Raw genomic sequence first — 15,313 nt, 5'->3', positions numbered from 1 at the left:
TATATCAAGTTGATGCCCCATGCAAAAGACTCAGAAAGGAAAAAAAAAAAACACCCGTGAGGGATTACGAACTTTCTAGCACTAAAAGGCAGAACAACACATTCCAGTAATTTCAGACACATTAGGAGGTTTACTATGAAGGCACTTTGTCCCCAAGCTTGATTTATATAAATTAAACTACAGTACCTATTTATTTTTTAAAAGTGTGTTTGCATGTGTGGGGAGCAACTGTGAAAAGGTCTGGTTTTCAAAAACATATGCAAAGGAAAATCAATTCTCCTTTGGATGATAAAGAACTATATATACCCATAGCAGTAGAATTCAAATATTTTCTTTTAAAACTAACATACTGACAATCTATTATGGAGTAAATGGTTAGGATGGTTCCATTGCAATTTGTCATGTGAAAAAAGTCAAATATTTAGACATTTCTTAACATGCTTTATGTCCTGTTTTAACGCAGGCCAGGGCCTTAAGCAAGGCGTAGATAGTCCTAGGAGCAGCAGCGAGAGAGCAACCAGTTCAGTCCAAAGTCATACACCAAAGTTCTGAGGAGGGTTTACAGGCACAGGCAGAGGCGAGGTCAAGGCAGTCCAGGGGTCAGTTCACCAGCATCCGTTTCAGCAAGCATCAAAGTCAGTCAAGGGGGTGTCCAAAAATGTTATCCAGATGTGTAGCCAAGGTCTAGGAGCTTATCCGATCAGGTATCTTGAAAGCAAAGCCAAGGTTAAGGCGCTGTTGTTTGCAGCAAAAAGCTGGCATTGGTAGGGATGTACGAAAGTTCCGCCATGGATCTCGGGGAGGCCAAATGCCAGCGCATTTGGCCCACCGAAATCGGTGGTGCAATGGCCCGCCACCCCCCTGGGACAGGACTTACCTGGGGCGGATCTTCCTGGCGGCAGTGGCGGCAGTTCGGCGGCGGCAGCTGCAGCGGCCGGTCTTCTGACCGGCTGCCGCCGCTGCCATTTCCAAGTTAAAAAAAAAAAAAGTGAAATAAATTAAAAAAAAACACCGTGATAGGCTACGTAAATGTTTACGTAGCTTATCACGGCTGATTAAAAAAAAAAAAATGCGTGTAAGCAAATGGCGGCGCCCATGGGCGCCGCCGTTTGCGTTCCTTATTTTGGCATGTCTTAGTCTACATAAACATTTATGTAGACTAAGACGGCGAAAATAAGGGGAACGCAAATAGTGTAGACGCTACGCTATTTGCTTTCCCCTTATTTTCGCCGTCTTAGTCTACGTAAATGTTTTCGTAGACTAAGACGTGCCAAAATAAGGAACATAAATGGCGGCGCCCATGGGTGCCGCCATTTGCGTACGTGCGTGTTTTTTTTAAATCAGCCGTGATAGGCTACGTAAACATTTACGTAGCCTATCACGGCTGACTGCAAGGACGCAAACAGCGGGGGCCATAGCCGCAGCCATTTGTGTCCCTGCTAGCCAGTGGCTGGATGTCTGGCTGCTGGCAGAGCCAGCTGGCGGCTCCGCAGAATTGCTGCGGAGCACAGCCGGCCGGCCAGGATTCCGGGGGGGGGGGGAACGGAATCCCTCCCCCCGGTGAGGATTCCGGGGGGAGGGGTGGAACACCTCCCCCCCAACCATCAGCATAATCGCCAAAAGGTAAGTACCTTTCGTACATCCCTAGGCATTGGCAAGGCTGAATTTATAGCCAGTCATTAATCAGCACAGATGGCTAATTAGGTCAGCATGTTGCTTTTAAGGGCAGCCCCCACACTGTGACTTCCGTTTGTTCTTTTGCTGGATGTGTCTGATTCTACGCCATTCAGAGAGATGGATCCTTTCAGAGTCTGCTTCCAGCATTTGGGGAAGTTCAGGAACTGCTCAAGAGGGGCCCAGTTGCTCCTGCAATGTTTCCAGAGGAAGACTGTCAGCCAAGGCCTCCTGTTCCTTGCTGAGTTCTGGCTGGGCCCCATTGTGCTGGCTCTCCTCCTCCTCTTCCTCAGATGAATCCTCCTCCAGGTAGGGCATGACACTTTATATCAGGGGTGGACAGACTTCAGGCTTGCAGGATCTACTTGCAGGAACCCCAATATCCACCAACAGGAGACAGATGCAAAAGACATACTCTTTGAATTAATGGATTCTAAGCTCAGGAATTGGTTTTGATGACCAGAACTGAAGGGAGCTCACAATCCTTTCACACAAAAATCCACTCCTGGTTACAACAACCTTTCTTCATTTCAGCAGCATAATTTAGGGTTGGGAGAAATAATTTTACTCTTAAACAATTAAGAGTCAGAAATCCTTCCCAATCTACTTCAGATCCCCCAGAGATCTACCAGGAGATCCCAACCTAACTCCTCTCAATCCCTGCTTTATACTCTTCTATGAACTCTATACTACATTTTCCCTTACGGTCACCAGACAGACACACAGGCAGACTAAGGTCTCTAACAGGAAAATGGGACTTGGTAATCCAGTGTGATTCTTTGTTTCAACCTGTGCTTTAGGGAAACACACACAGTTACTACTTATAACCCGAACAAAGCTGTTCCACATACTTGTCACACTGTGTCTAATGACTTCAAATGAAGCAACCGCTGAGGACACAGCATCTACTGTGTAAATTTATTACATGTGTATTATATAGTCTTTTTAAATTAACATTTCAGGTCCGGTTGGTTACCTACCATTGCTACCAGGAATGATGATTTGAAAAACCCGATCCAGGACAAAAGGAGCTTTGCAGAGTAGAGGCAAGAATAAGGTTTGATACCTAAAACTGGCATTAAAATGTCTTGCATGCCAGCAGCAGATGCTACTAATCTGAGCAAGTAAAAGAGCATAATGGTTCTACTGATACAACCACCACCATCAAGCACTTGCTTCCAGTAAAGTCATATGCAGGGCTGTGCTGCCTTTCCTTCAATTCTTAATTTGCACAGAATTATCTTTGAAAAACAAGCACAGGTTCTTCTATGTGTTTGGTATTTTTGCTTCCATATAACTTTAACATAAATGAAGCAGCAATAACCTAGCCACAGTAGTACATGCACTGGTAACTTCCTGATTAGACTATTGCAATGTACTTTACGTGGGGCTGCCCTTGAAGACGACTCAGAAGTTGCAGGCAGTACAAAATGCAGCAGCTAGACTGCTGACCAGAACACCCCATAAAAACTATATAACACCAGTTTTAAAGGAATTGTACTGGCTGCCAATACACTTCCGGTTGGAATTCAAGGTTTTGGTGATGACATTTAAAACCCTAAGCAGCTTGGGACCTTGATATCTGATGGAGCACCTCTCCCTATATATGCCTGCCCAAGAACTGAGATCTGTTGGAGGGGTCCTCCTCTGTGTCCCACCAGTACGAGACATACATTATGGTGGGACGTGGGAGAGGGCCTTCTCTGCAGTGGCACCCCGGTTGTGGAATGCCCTCCCCTTGGAGGCGCGATTGGAGCAGCCATTGGAATCGTTTCAGTGCCAGGTAAAAACGTGGCTTTTTACCAAAGCCTTTGAGGGCTAAATGCATTCCCTAGCACATTGTTTTAACTGCTTTATTGTTTTAGATTTTAACTAGTTTTAGCTTGTTTAATAGTTTAATATGTTTTAGGTGTTAAATTATTCATTGTTTTATATTGTTTACATTAATTTTATCTGTATGCTGCCCTGAGATCTTAGTGATATAGGGTGGGATAGAAATGTTTTAAATAAATAAGCAGAAGGCATTGTTGGAATCACAATGACCAGATCCTAAAGGAGAAACTGTGGAGATGGGCAGCAATCCAGACATATTGGCCCGATTCACAGTAATGCTAACAATGAACCTCAGGCGTGTGCACTCCCTCCTTCCCCTTCCTTCTCTGGTTTGACTGTGAAGCTCCCACTTCCATTTTAGATTAACTGATGTTTATCACTGTATTGGAACCATGAACTGTGCTGAAACTTTACTACGGTTTGTGAAAACAAAACCCCTTCATAAATGATGGTTTGAAGTTCTCTTGTTTTCACTAGCCATAAAGTTTAGCTTCAGTTTGGCTGGGTTGGATATCACTATAGTTGCTGTTAGTCTAAAATGGAAGCAAAAGCTTCTGAACTCCTCCTCCACATTGCCGCGACAGACGAGGGAGAGGATCCAGGGTTGTGTGCAAGCATGAAGTTCACTGCATCTTATCCTAAAACATTACATGCGAACACAGACATTGACATGCAGGTCAGTGACATTCTAAGTAAAATTCTGTTGTTAACTTTGAAGACTGAACTTAGAGGCAGAAAAGAAAACTCCCTGAGGAAACATACCAGCCAGAGGTGTGTCAAGATGACAAAGCATTCCCAACTACATGATCTATTGACGGGACTTATAGGACAAAAGGAAAAATGCTGTAACAACAGCCTTAGTCAAAATCTGTGGTTACACAGTGCTAGAGTTTAGATATAAGGAAAAGAGTGAGTCTTGCTGCACCTGAAATACAAACTTTTATTATTTTAGAGCATACGCTTTTGCAGGCTGCAATGTATTTCTGCCAATACATGAAGCAGAATTATTAAAGCCTCTATATCAAATGTTACAGGAGCTCGTTCTGGAGAAAGCAAACTATGTGGAAAGCCCTTCGTGAGGTTTGTCTTGTGCAAGAGTGTCATCAACACTGACCAGGCTAGTTTTAATCATACCAGCAAATGCACTTCCCCTTTTAAATGAACTTATTTAGCTTTATTTACCAACATTTATAATCCACTTTTCAGTCAGTTTGCTTCCAAAATGTAGCTAGCTTAAAGGGAATCAAACCACATGTGGTCTGTGTTATACAAATGGGAAACAACAGAAAGCATCACCCACATGGGTTTGTCTCCTCGGTGGCAACCATACGGTCTGTAAGTTTAAAGATGTAACCAAAGTAAGTTGCCACTTACTAGCTCAAAGCCTCTGATCCTGGAGGCTTCCGAGATTGCTATTCCCTGCTTGGCTGCTGCCAGCAGGGTAGAAGGAGTGACAGAGGCATGTTTCGCTTCTCCGTCTTCCTTTTAATTCCCCCTGCCCTTCAAGACAGGGCTCTGAGCCCATATAGAGGAGTTGCACTGCCATGAGTGGGGCCATGGCCGGATTATCTATAGGATTCTGCAGATCCCATCCTCTCCTCTCCCCTTCCTGCCCACCAGAATGCTCCCCTTTTGACCATTATGAGGTCACTTTTGAGACCTTGGAAAGCAAGCACTGCAGTTTATTCCACATTGGCTCGAAAGGAGCAGGGGGAGGGATCGGATCTCGAAGTCCCTCTCCCAAAGTTGTAGGAGTATCTACGGCTTTGGGAGAGGAAATACGAAAAGCCTGACATCCCTGGGACCAATCCCAGGGAACACAATATTGTTCCCTAAATTGACCTTTATAGGAAAATGTTTGACAGGGCTTATCAGAAAGTCTGAAATCAACCATCTAGTGGTGTGGGATGGGAAAAATGTTCAAATCGCTTTTCTTTGCACAGCACATTTGATTCATTTTACTGTCATCTGAATGACATTTGTTTTTTGTTTTACCCTTTCTTTCATTTATCCATTGACTTCAGTTGTAACCCTTCCTGACCTGCTTCTAAAATTTGGAGTTGATGGCAAGAACTTTGCAGGGAACGTACCTGCCAAACATCAGGCTGATTAGACAAAAATGAAGGTGAAAAATAAAACAATTGTTGCCACACTCCTATTTCACAATTGTCTCTGTTATTGCATTTATTTTGCATTAAAACAAATGAGGGTACATTAATTTCATTTTACATTTGTATTTAAATGAGTGCTCCCATCTAGTCCCTATGAGGCTTATCTTATGAGGCTTGAGGCCTACAGAGACAAAGAAAAGAAAAAGGTCAGGCCTAGAGGCCTGCAGTTTTTGTTGGGAGGGGGTATCCCTGAGAGGAGTAGTTTCATTTCCCTGGTTAAGTTTCATTTTAATTTCCCCAGTTAAGTTTCATTTCTTCAGGATTGAAACAGTACTTTAGGTTTTGGGGGAACGGGGTATATAAAAAGAGTGAAACAGCCAGTAAGAGCAAAGTGGGGGAGACCAGGGCCTCAGCTCTATTGTGTAAATACCTTAGTTGTAATTTGCTTGCTTTAATTCAGCAGTAAACTGCTGTGGTTAAACCCTGTGTCTAGAGTGTCAATCCCCTCACACCTACAACCTAAACCCCACATTATTGAAAAAGGGCAGGTAAAAGAAGGAAGGTAAGACTCTTTAGGAAGGAAGAGATCCGTAAAGAGTTGCTCAAGGGGTCTAAGTCATAAGGGAAACTCTGACAGTCTCATAGGAGCTTGGCAGGAGCATTGTACATAAGCAACTCCTGGATACTGAATACTCCAGTCAGGATATCCAATCAGGTTTGTAGTGGATCAAACTATGGGAGGCCAAAGCAACAGTACAGTGCTCTGGGTTGTACCCAATGGCTGGTACCCAATGCTAGTCTTAACTTAAATCCCATTCATTTCAATCAGTCTACTCTACATAGAACTAATATTGGATAACATCCTCTGTTCCTGCCATGAACGGCTTAAGCTTACTGGTTTGTATCCAACTGTGTTCCCTCCTCTGACAGAAGGCTCTTTAATCCAGCAGAGGCTTCCATAAGCAGAAAAGGATGGGAGAAGAGGTGATTTTTACTGATTCCCTGCCATCTGAACTGCCCTCCCCAGACCTATCTATCTAAAATTATACCTCTAAGGGTGGAACCTCTCAGATCTGCTCCAAACAGTTGAGGGACCTGTGGGATAGTGGGGAGGTAGACTGGGAGTGGGGCTTCAGAAGAAAGGGGAAGTTTCTTCTGAAATATCACCTTCTCCCCTTTTTTACTCTCACAGAAACCTCTGCTGGATCAAAGAGCCTTCCATAAGCAGATGGACATATGGATACCTCCCACTCAGACAAAAGCTAGCCTTCCTGTGTGCAATTTTCATACAATGGTGTAATCCAACATATTTCACATTAAGGTACATGGGCTTTGAGCACAGTGACTACATTAATTGTCTCTTTAATCAAGATAGGATTTCTTCCACAGCTAGCTACTACAGAATTTATACAAGAATGGTTAAGAGTGAGTCCATTCTTGCTGGACAAAGTCACCACAAGGCAGCATTGTCCTGTAATGACATACTTTTATAAATCTTCCTTCATGCAGGGAAATATACAACCACAGGAAATACATTTACTAAACACTAATTCTGCATTTCCTGTCTTTATCACATCAATTTATAGGAATCCCCAATCTCAGATATTCCATGCCAAAATGTCAACTCAGACAGTGATTTCTCTGAGGGAAGAATTGCTTGTATAATCTGACATTAAAACACTTAAAAATTATTTAAGGTTGTGATTAGTTCACACACTTTATAGAACTTTTGATTATGCATGAGTGTCTCTAGATCACATGCTCAAACTGCTTTAAGCTTTTATGACATATGAATACATGGCAGAACCACAATAGTCACAGAAGGGATAGTATTGGCTATTTTCCCACAACACGCTATAAAGTATATGCTATACCTTCATATTCTCTCTCTCGCGCGCGTGCATGCGGACAGACAGACAGACATTAAAGGAGCACAGACATGTTCCTCTAGTTATAGAGTTGCAAAACAAGGTTCCGTCATTATAAGCATCAGAATTCTATTGCTTATAAATGTGACCCGTGCTAAACTAATAACCCCACTGTGGCGGTAGGGGGCTCGAACCCTTTGCCCCACTGTGGTCCCACTCTGGACTGGAACCTCCATGCCTGCAATTTAAATTAATGCACTCAGCAAGGGATTTGTAAGAAAAACTCCAGGTGTGTGGTGGTAGATCTGGGCCACAGTGTGTGTGTGTGTGTGTGCGCGCGCGCGCGCGTGTGTGTGCATAAAATAAAGCTCCCTCTCCCCCCGCCTCCATGCTAGGGTACCAATCCATATCACTCCCTATGCTTACTTTCAAGTAAAAAAGATGTTGGGTTTGACACTCAGGGAATTGGGGTGGGGTGGAATGCAGAAATGTGGGAAGTGGAAGGATCACAGCCTCCCACTACCTTTCTGAAAGAAGAAACATAGCATGGAGGCCTTGATCTGTGTTCTTCCTTTCTGTGTGATGTCAAAGGGAAATTTGTGGATTGGGGCCCTTGTGCTGCCTCTCTGAAGGCAGAAACACAATGTGAGGGCCCCAGTTCCTCCTGCCTCTTTCTGCATGGTGTTAAACAAACATACAGGAATCAGGCCTCACGCTAGGGCAGGAGTGGGCAACTTGTGGCCCTCTATATGTTTTGGTCTACAACTCCCATTATCCCTCACTATTTGCCTATGATGGCTAGGGCTCAAGGGAGTTGTAGGCCAAAATTTCTGGAGGGCCACAAGTTGCCCACTTCTGCTCAAAGAGTATTCACATGTTACACTGAATGTGCATTCACACTGTATGTATGCTTGTTCAGAGATGGTTGAGAGAATTTAGCCATATTCAGGCATTCTAAAATCTTGTGTGGAGGGGAGATGGAGATAACAAGCCTGTGCTGACAAGGAATGTATGAAGAAAAACTGTAACGGTGTTTAGCTGAGTGCAGCTACAGTGCTCTAACAGCAACTGGGAACTCACGGACATATTGCTTCCAAACCCGAAGTTTATATTTAGCTATCATGGCCAACAGACATTGATACCTATCCCAGATGAATTTGCCTATATTTCCCAGATGATCCTATCCCAGATGAATTTGCCTATATTTCCTTTAAAGCCATCTAAAGACAGTGACAATCACCACATCTTGTAGCAGTGAATTCCATACATTAATTATGCACTGTGTAAAGGAGTACTCTTTCCTCAAATAGTTAACTACCAATTTATACCCCATCAGTGTATTTTTACAAATCCATGTGACTAGTCTGGTGGGTTTTTACCAACCCAAATAATTTGGTGTCATATGCAGACCTGAGTACCTCAGTGCTTACCCTTCATTAGGGAGTCTTGGTTCTACTAAGATCCTTAGAGCTTGTGTGAGAAAGGAGGGAAAGAAATGTCTCTTCTAAAATGGTCCCTGTTGCCCATGGTTTGTATAAATACTTGTATTTAAAATTAAATAACTCCTTCCAATATCTTTTTATTGCTTTTTTAGTAATTGAGATCTGTATATAAAACTGTACATTATAACAGTAAGCAATTACAAAAAAAGAACCCAAGGAGAACATAGAAAATATAAACATAGTACCTATTAGAGATGTAAATTTTCTTGAAATTTTGACGCGATGGAAAAAAAAAACACATGGAAATTGTTCTTGGGAGAAACTGAAAAATAAGCAATTCACTTTTTTTAGCACTCTTTTCAGATCTAAAGTCACTTCGTTGCTTTAGGACAGCTCTGCTGAAATTGTATTTTGTTTTGTTGTTTAATTGTATATTTTAATGTTTATTTGCTTGATTGATATGTTCTAACATCTCCTAAAGGTTATGGTAAGTAGCGGGGAGTGGGGAGTTAGATTTAAATGGTGTCTCCTGATTGGCTGCTGCTTTTTCAGTTGGGAGAGAGAGAATAACAGGCACTTGGTTTTCTTTAGAGGGAGAGACAGGGTTTGGCTTTCTGAGTGGTCGAATTAGGGCACTGGGCTTTAGCTTTTGGAGTGGTTAGATTCACCTGGGAGGTGGAGGGGGGAATATTTATTATTTTGATGTATTATTAGAAAGGGTAGAGTAGGAAAGGAATTAATAAAAACTTGAAACAAGAATTTTACCACATAAAACTCAAACTGCATTGTAACATCTTATACCGTGTAAATAAAATTTATTTCAAACCTTGTCATTCTCAGGTTCATTTGTTACCAGTAAAAGGGTTAGATGAGGCTATGAAAGAAATAGACCAAAGTCTAGGAATCTACACCTACACTCACACAGAAATGGAAAGTTCTCTCCTCATGAGCAGGACAGTGACGGCAGTGTCCTAATGAAGTGGTTGCTTAGGTTATAGTTGATGTATTCCTTCCATACACACTCGCTCTAAGGAATTACCTGAAGGAAGAGGTTGAGAGAATATAGAGGTACTGAAATTCTGGAGCTAGAATCAGTACTTGGTGTTGTCAAAATATTTATGAGGAGTGGTGATGTCATAATAATCACAGGTTGGGGAAGGGTGATACATCACAACAGCCTTTCTCAACCTGATGCCCTCTAGATATTTTGGCCTTCAGCTCCCATCAGCCTCAGGCAGCATGGCCAATGGTCAAGAGTGCTGGGTACTGTAGTCCAAAACATCTGAAGGGCACCAGGTTGGGGAAGATTGCTTTAGGGCGCAATCCTATTGGGATGGCTGTAAGCCTCTGAACTTGGAGGCTTACAGCCATCCAATGCAGAGCAGGAGGAGCAGTAGAGGGGATCTTTGCATCCATGCTCCTCCTGCTCTGCATGGGCTTTTTTGCACATCTAGCTGAGGCTCTGCAGAGTGGGAGGAAAGGAGGCTGTGGAGGCCTGGGGATACAGCATGAACCGGCCTCCTCAGTCCCCTCCCCTCCCACCAGCACACCTCCTTTCCCTCCTCTCCGAGGTTACTTTTGCAAACTTGGAGAGGCAGCCAAAAGGTAAGAAACCATATTTAATTTAAGAACCTTTAAGTAATATCAACATAACAACTGAAGAGCAACATTTTATTTACTTTGTAAATAATTTCCATTAATGAATTTATGCTTTGTTCATTTTGAAAAGTTGTCTCTAGCGGTAGTGTCAATCCCATGACTATGCCATAGGAACCAGGCTACGAAGTTTCTTTTAGATAGAGAGGGTTTGTTCTAATAGCACCCGTTAAAAGGTTTTATAGCTCAGGCAGCATTTCCTAGTGGCAAGGTCTAATTGAGAACTTTATTAAAAACTATAGCAGTGAGTTCTATAGATGCAAGCTTCAAAGTCAATTTTTTAAAAAAAGAAAATAGGTGGGATAACCCATATGCTGTTCCTTTTTTAAAAAAACAACAACAACCCTTTTTATTCTATTTTTTATCTTTATAAATGAAATAAACAGTACCAACAACCTAGTCATTATCTACAGTTTCCAACAATACAGTATTCTTAGGAGGACACAGCAATAATGAAAAAGAAGAAAAAGAACAGAAGAAGGAAAAGGAAGAAGAAAGCAAGAAAGAAAAAGAAAAAAATATAAAAACGTTACTTAAAAGGATTAAATTTAAACTGCATTACACACAAACTTCAAGTATCATTCTACTTAGAAGTTATACCTATAACACTGCCAATATTATAATTCAGTACAGCATATATAATCAACCTTACATTTCAATATCGTATCTTCAGTCTTATAGCAAGGGAGCAAGCCTACAATTCATTTCCAATAACCATATATTGCCCTTTAGTTAACATATAATAATAAAGCTTAACAATTTAACCATCCAAAAATATTACTAATCAAAGTCTCATAATAATGATAGTAATAATAATAAAAAGGAAGGAAATTAAAAAGGATAAGTAATAATAATAACTTTATGCTATCTATATTTTAGATAATGTCATTTCTAAATCTATATATGAATGTATGCATATCTATACACACACAAACAGGAATTTTATTATACAGTATATCATGTCTAATGTAAAAAAAGAGGAAGTAAGAAAAAGAAAGAGAAAAAGATATATGTAAACAGTCCTCTGGACTGGCGTACTGCCCGGACCTTATAACCCAAATAAATCTGAAGAAGAAGAAGAATTGAAAAGTTCCCAGCTCATGAGAATGGGGAAGATGTCTCCCGTGCCTTACTTTGAATGCCAGCTAGCCAAGCCTCCGCCATTTCATGATTTAAAAACTTTTTCATCTGGCCTTCAAAAAGAATGCAAAATATAGCAGGATATTTGATATGATATTGCAGATTCATTTGTCTTGCCTGATTTCTCACCTTGGTACATTGGCTTCTTTTGTCAGCGATTTCTTCAGTGTAATCTGGAAATAACATAACTTTGTCTCATGTTGGCCCCCCAAAAAGTTCTCCCACTTCCCTTGCCGAGCGCAAAATATGATTTTTTGCAGAAACTCTTACAAATTGAACAGTAACAGTATAGGCAGTCCCTTTGATGCCATGAACTGGACCTGGAACACAGTATGCATGCTCAATATCAAGTAAATAATCAGATGGCAGAGTGAGTAGCTCATGCAGAAATTTATCCAAAAATTTAAACAGACTTATATCAGCAGGCAGATCTTTGATACCAAGGATACACAGATTCGCTCTATGAGTATATGCCTCCAGTTGGGAAATTCTCGCAGACAGGATATTATGGGAGACATGCATAGCCGTCTCTTGCGCAGACACCTGGTCTTGGAGAGCATTAACCTTCAATTCCATCTTTTGCAAAGAACTATTAATTAAATCCACAGCTCCTTGAAGGTTAGTAATAGAATCTTGGCTTGTATCCAGACTCTTAGCCTGTTCTGCTAATTGAAAAGACAAAGTTTTGATCAGAGCCAGCAACTCCTCTACATTTCTGGCATATCTAGAAGCCTTTGCCAAGGGAGGCATTGGGGGAGTTGGCAGTGGTCCCATGGCTTTTTTCCTTCCACTTGATGCTACCATCCTCCTCTTCCATAAAGAAAGCAAGTAAGTATAATTACAAACAAACAGTCACTTCAACAGATTTTGCAGGTCCTCAAATATTGTTGGTATTTTTAATTCATAAATACTTTTGGAACTCGTCAGCCCTGAAGTCTCCTAATTATATAGGAGTTTCAAAACAGCTTTGAGTAGATGATGCCCTGGAAAACTGACCTTAGAGTCCAGCTCTTCTGCTGCTCTGCAAAAGTAGTTGTTCTTCCAAGATCTTATCCAGATGGTACTGTAGCTTCCCCTTTTAATTCCAGGGGAAGATGAAAAGGTTTTTCAACCTTTTAAAAGCTGTTCGAGGAGGCAACCTGTGGAGCCTCCGCAGGACGCTTGCCAGGGAGACATGGCTCCTACCAGAAATTCAACCCATATGCTGTTCCACTGCATTTGGTCACACTGGCAGGATAACCTACAGTGTTCTTTTTCACGTGTGGGTTTTAAATTAGAACTACATTAATTGACTGCTACAGCATCTAACCAGAACAAGGCCAGAAACACAGGACTCTGTAGAACAAACCCCAAACTGTCAAGAATGCATATTTTCTTCCATATTATGATATGGTGACTCTATTCACATGTTAGGAAACTGAGCATGGCTTGCAGCATCCATAAATATCTATCAGTAAAAGATACATGAGATCAATAAATAATTTTAATAAGGAATAGAAGAAATAACTATGGTGAGAATCTTACGGAAAGGATTAAAAAAAATTTTCCCTCAGGGCTTCATTGTTTCCAGACATTATATCTCTAGTCTTTCTATAAAAGTCTCATTGTTACATAGTTTTTAGAAATCATTGTGGGGGGCGTAAAGGCTGGGTAACGATATATAAACACCTTGTCTTAAATTCTAAAAGAAAATATTTCATAACCCAAAGCTGTTCAGTTTTTCAGAAAAAACAAACATGGTCCTTGGGGGGGGGGGACTGGCCCTTTTCCTAATTTTTCTGGGGTGTCTTCGAGCCTTTACACCTCTAGTACCTATATGTTATTTTACACATAAAAATGTCAGAAAATCACCAAGATATGACATGTGTATATTATTCAATCTTATTTAGGTAAATGCACCTGCTCCAAAGGATGACTGTGAAGCTGGTAGACAAAGATTGGAATTCTTGAATGGGAAGCTGCGGCTCTTGGGCAGTATAAAATTGCAATAACTAAATAAAATAAAATGGGAACCATGTTTCCAAGAAATGATTTTGCTTGGCCATTCCTACTTCAAGATGGTTGTACTGTTAATCAGGGTAGCCTTTTAAAAAATCAAATCGTTTTAGGACGCAATCCTATTGGGATAGGCAGCTTCCTCCGAATTTGGAGGCGACCGCCTATCAAATGTAGGGCAGGAGCAGCGTGGAGGGGATTGTCCCCTCCATGCTTCAGCTGCCCTGCATTTGCAGCTAGACAGCTGATTTCAGCTGTCTAGCCGCAGAAAATCGGAGCGGGGCTGGGCAGACGCTGGGCGACACATAGGTAGCATTGGAATGGCACGTCTGCCCTCCCCACCCTGCAGAATGCCCCGTTTTCGCTGCTCCGCACTCCTCTTAAGAGTGTGGAGCATGGGGCCGACCTGTGCTGCCTATGAGGCAGTGTGGGAGGGGGTGGAGGTCAGTTCTCAGGGAACCAACCTCAGAGCGCAGGCTCCGCGGTCAGTTCCCAGGAACCAGCCTATCCTATAGCCGTCTAGCTGCTGACCAGCAGCCATAGGTTTACGCACTTAAACATGTAGCCCTATCACTACTATAACCCAACAAACCATTTAGATAAAACATTTCTGATTCCATCATCCTTGTTTTCATCCTGCTTAACTTGGATCCTGTCTTTATTCCGTTACTGTTGTGGTTTTACTTGGGTTTTAATGTATTCGTTTTAATGAAGTTGTATTTATGATTGTAAGCCGCCGTGAGTGCCATTTTTCTTGGCAGACAGGCAGAGTAGAAATCAAATAAACTTCTTGTGGAAATCAAGAACTTAATGTAGCTCAACAAATCTCTTCAGACAGCATAACAACAGCAGACTTTATAGTACTGCTGCAACACCCCTCCACCTTAATTAAGCCTCCTGATCTACTTTTTTGTTCCACTTAAGATGGGTTACAATCCATTCCATACAGATGTGGACACACTGACAAAAGCAAATCCCTAGAGAAGGCAATGTCAAGTTCTTAAAGACTGGTAGATTTAAAATTTGTTCAGTTCATAACACAACTGATCCTGGAACGGGCTTATAATGCCAGTGGAAGGTTAGCATTTGAACATCTGCATCAAGTATTGTGTGAGCTGGGTGTCCAAGAACTGCAGTCTTTTTCAGAGATGTTCCCAATTAAGGTAATTTGGGTTTTGTGTTAAAAATTCAAGTCAGAAAAAAGCTCTGCAAACAAATGGAAAGCAACCACCTAAGTTACTGTGCAATGCACTTGTGAGAAATACAAAAGGGGAGAAAAGGTCTGTGTTTTGTCAGGCTATGCAAGCTTTTAATATCTCTAGTCATTCAGACTTTCAATTGAGATTTATTAACCTGTCAAAACAAGAAGCAATTTTACAACATACACAACTGCAGTTCATTTTAGCACACTTATTGTTCTATAAACAGAACATTCAGTCTTGTCTTTAAAGGGACTAGACCCTTCTTTCTCTCCTTGAAATAAAAACAAATCTATAATTAAAAAAAACTCTTGAGGAAGGAGGCAGACACAAAAACAATGCAATTAAAATCATAGAATAGTAGGGTTGGAAGGGGCCTACAAGGCCATCGAGTC

General features: G+C 41.5%; 1 protein-coding gene across 8 annotated transcripts in view; it reads right to left on the bottom strand.

Moving 5' to 3' along the window:
- Positions 1 to 15,313, bottom strand: part of PUDP (pseudouridine 5'-phosphatase) — a 120,066-nt gene that overhangs the window by 47,339 nt on the left and 57,414 nt on the right. Inside the window, exon 4 of one of the 8 annotated variants that reach the window (XM_084844265.1) lies at positions 1,275 to 11,897. The exons of the other annotated variants lie outside the window; for them this stretch is intronic. Coding sequence (XP_084700391.1) covers positions 11,850 to 11,897 — 48 coding nt within the window. The 3' untranslated portion in view covers positions 1,275 to 11,849. Of the gene's footprint in view, positions 1 to 1,274; positions 11,898 to 15,313 lie in introns of those variants that run through there. 8 annotated transcript variants of the gene reach the window in all.

The sequence above is a fragment of the Heloderma suspectum genome, chromosome 3 (assembly GCF_057233095.1).
Source record: "Heloderma suspectum isolate Gila_16-S chromosome 3, 16-S_ref, whole genome shotgun sequence".
NCBI lineage: Eukaryota > Metazoa > Chordata > Lepidosauria > Squamata > Helodermatidae > Heloderma > Heloderma suspectum.
This window is presented reverse-complemented; position numbering and strand designations above follow the sequence as displayed.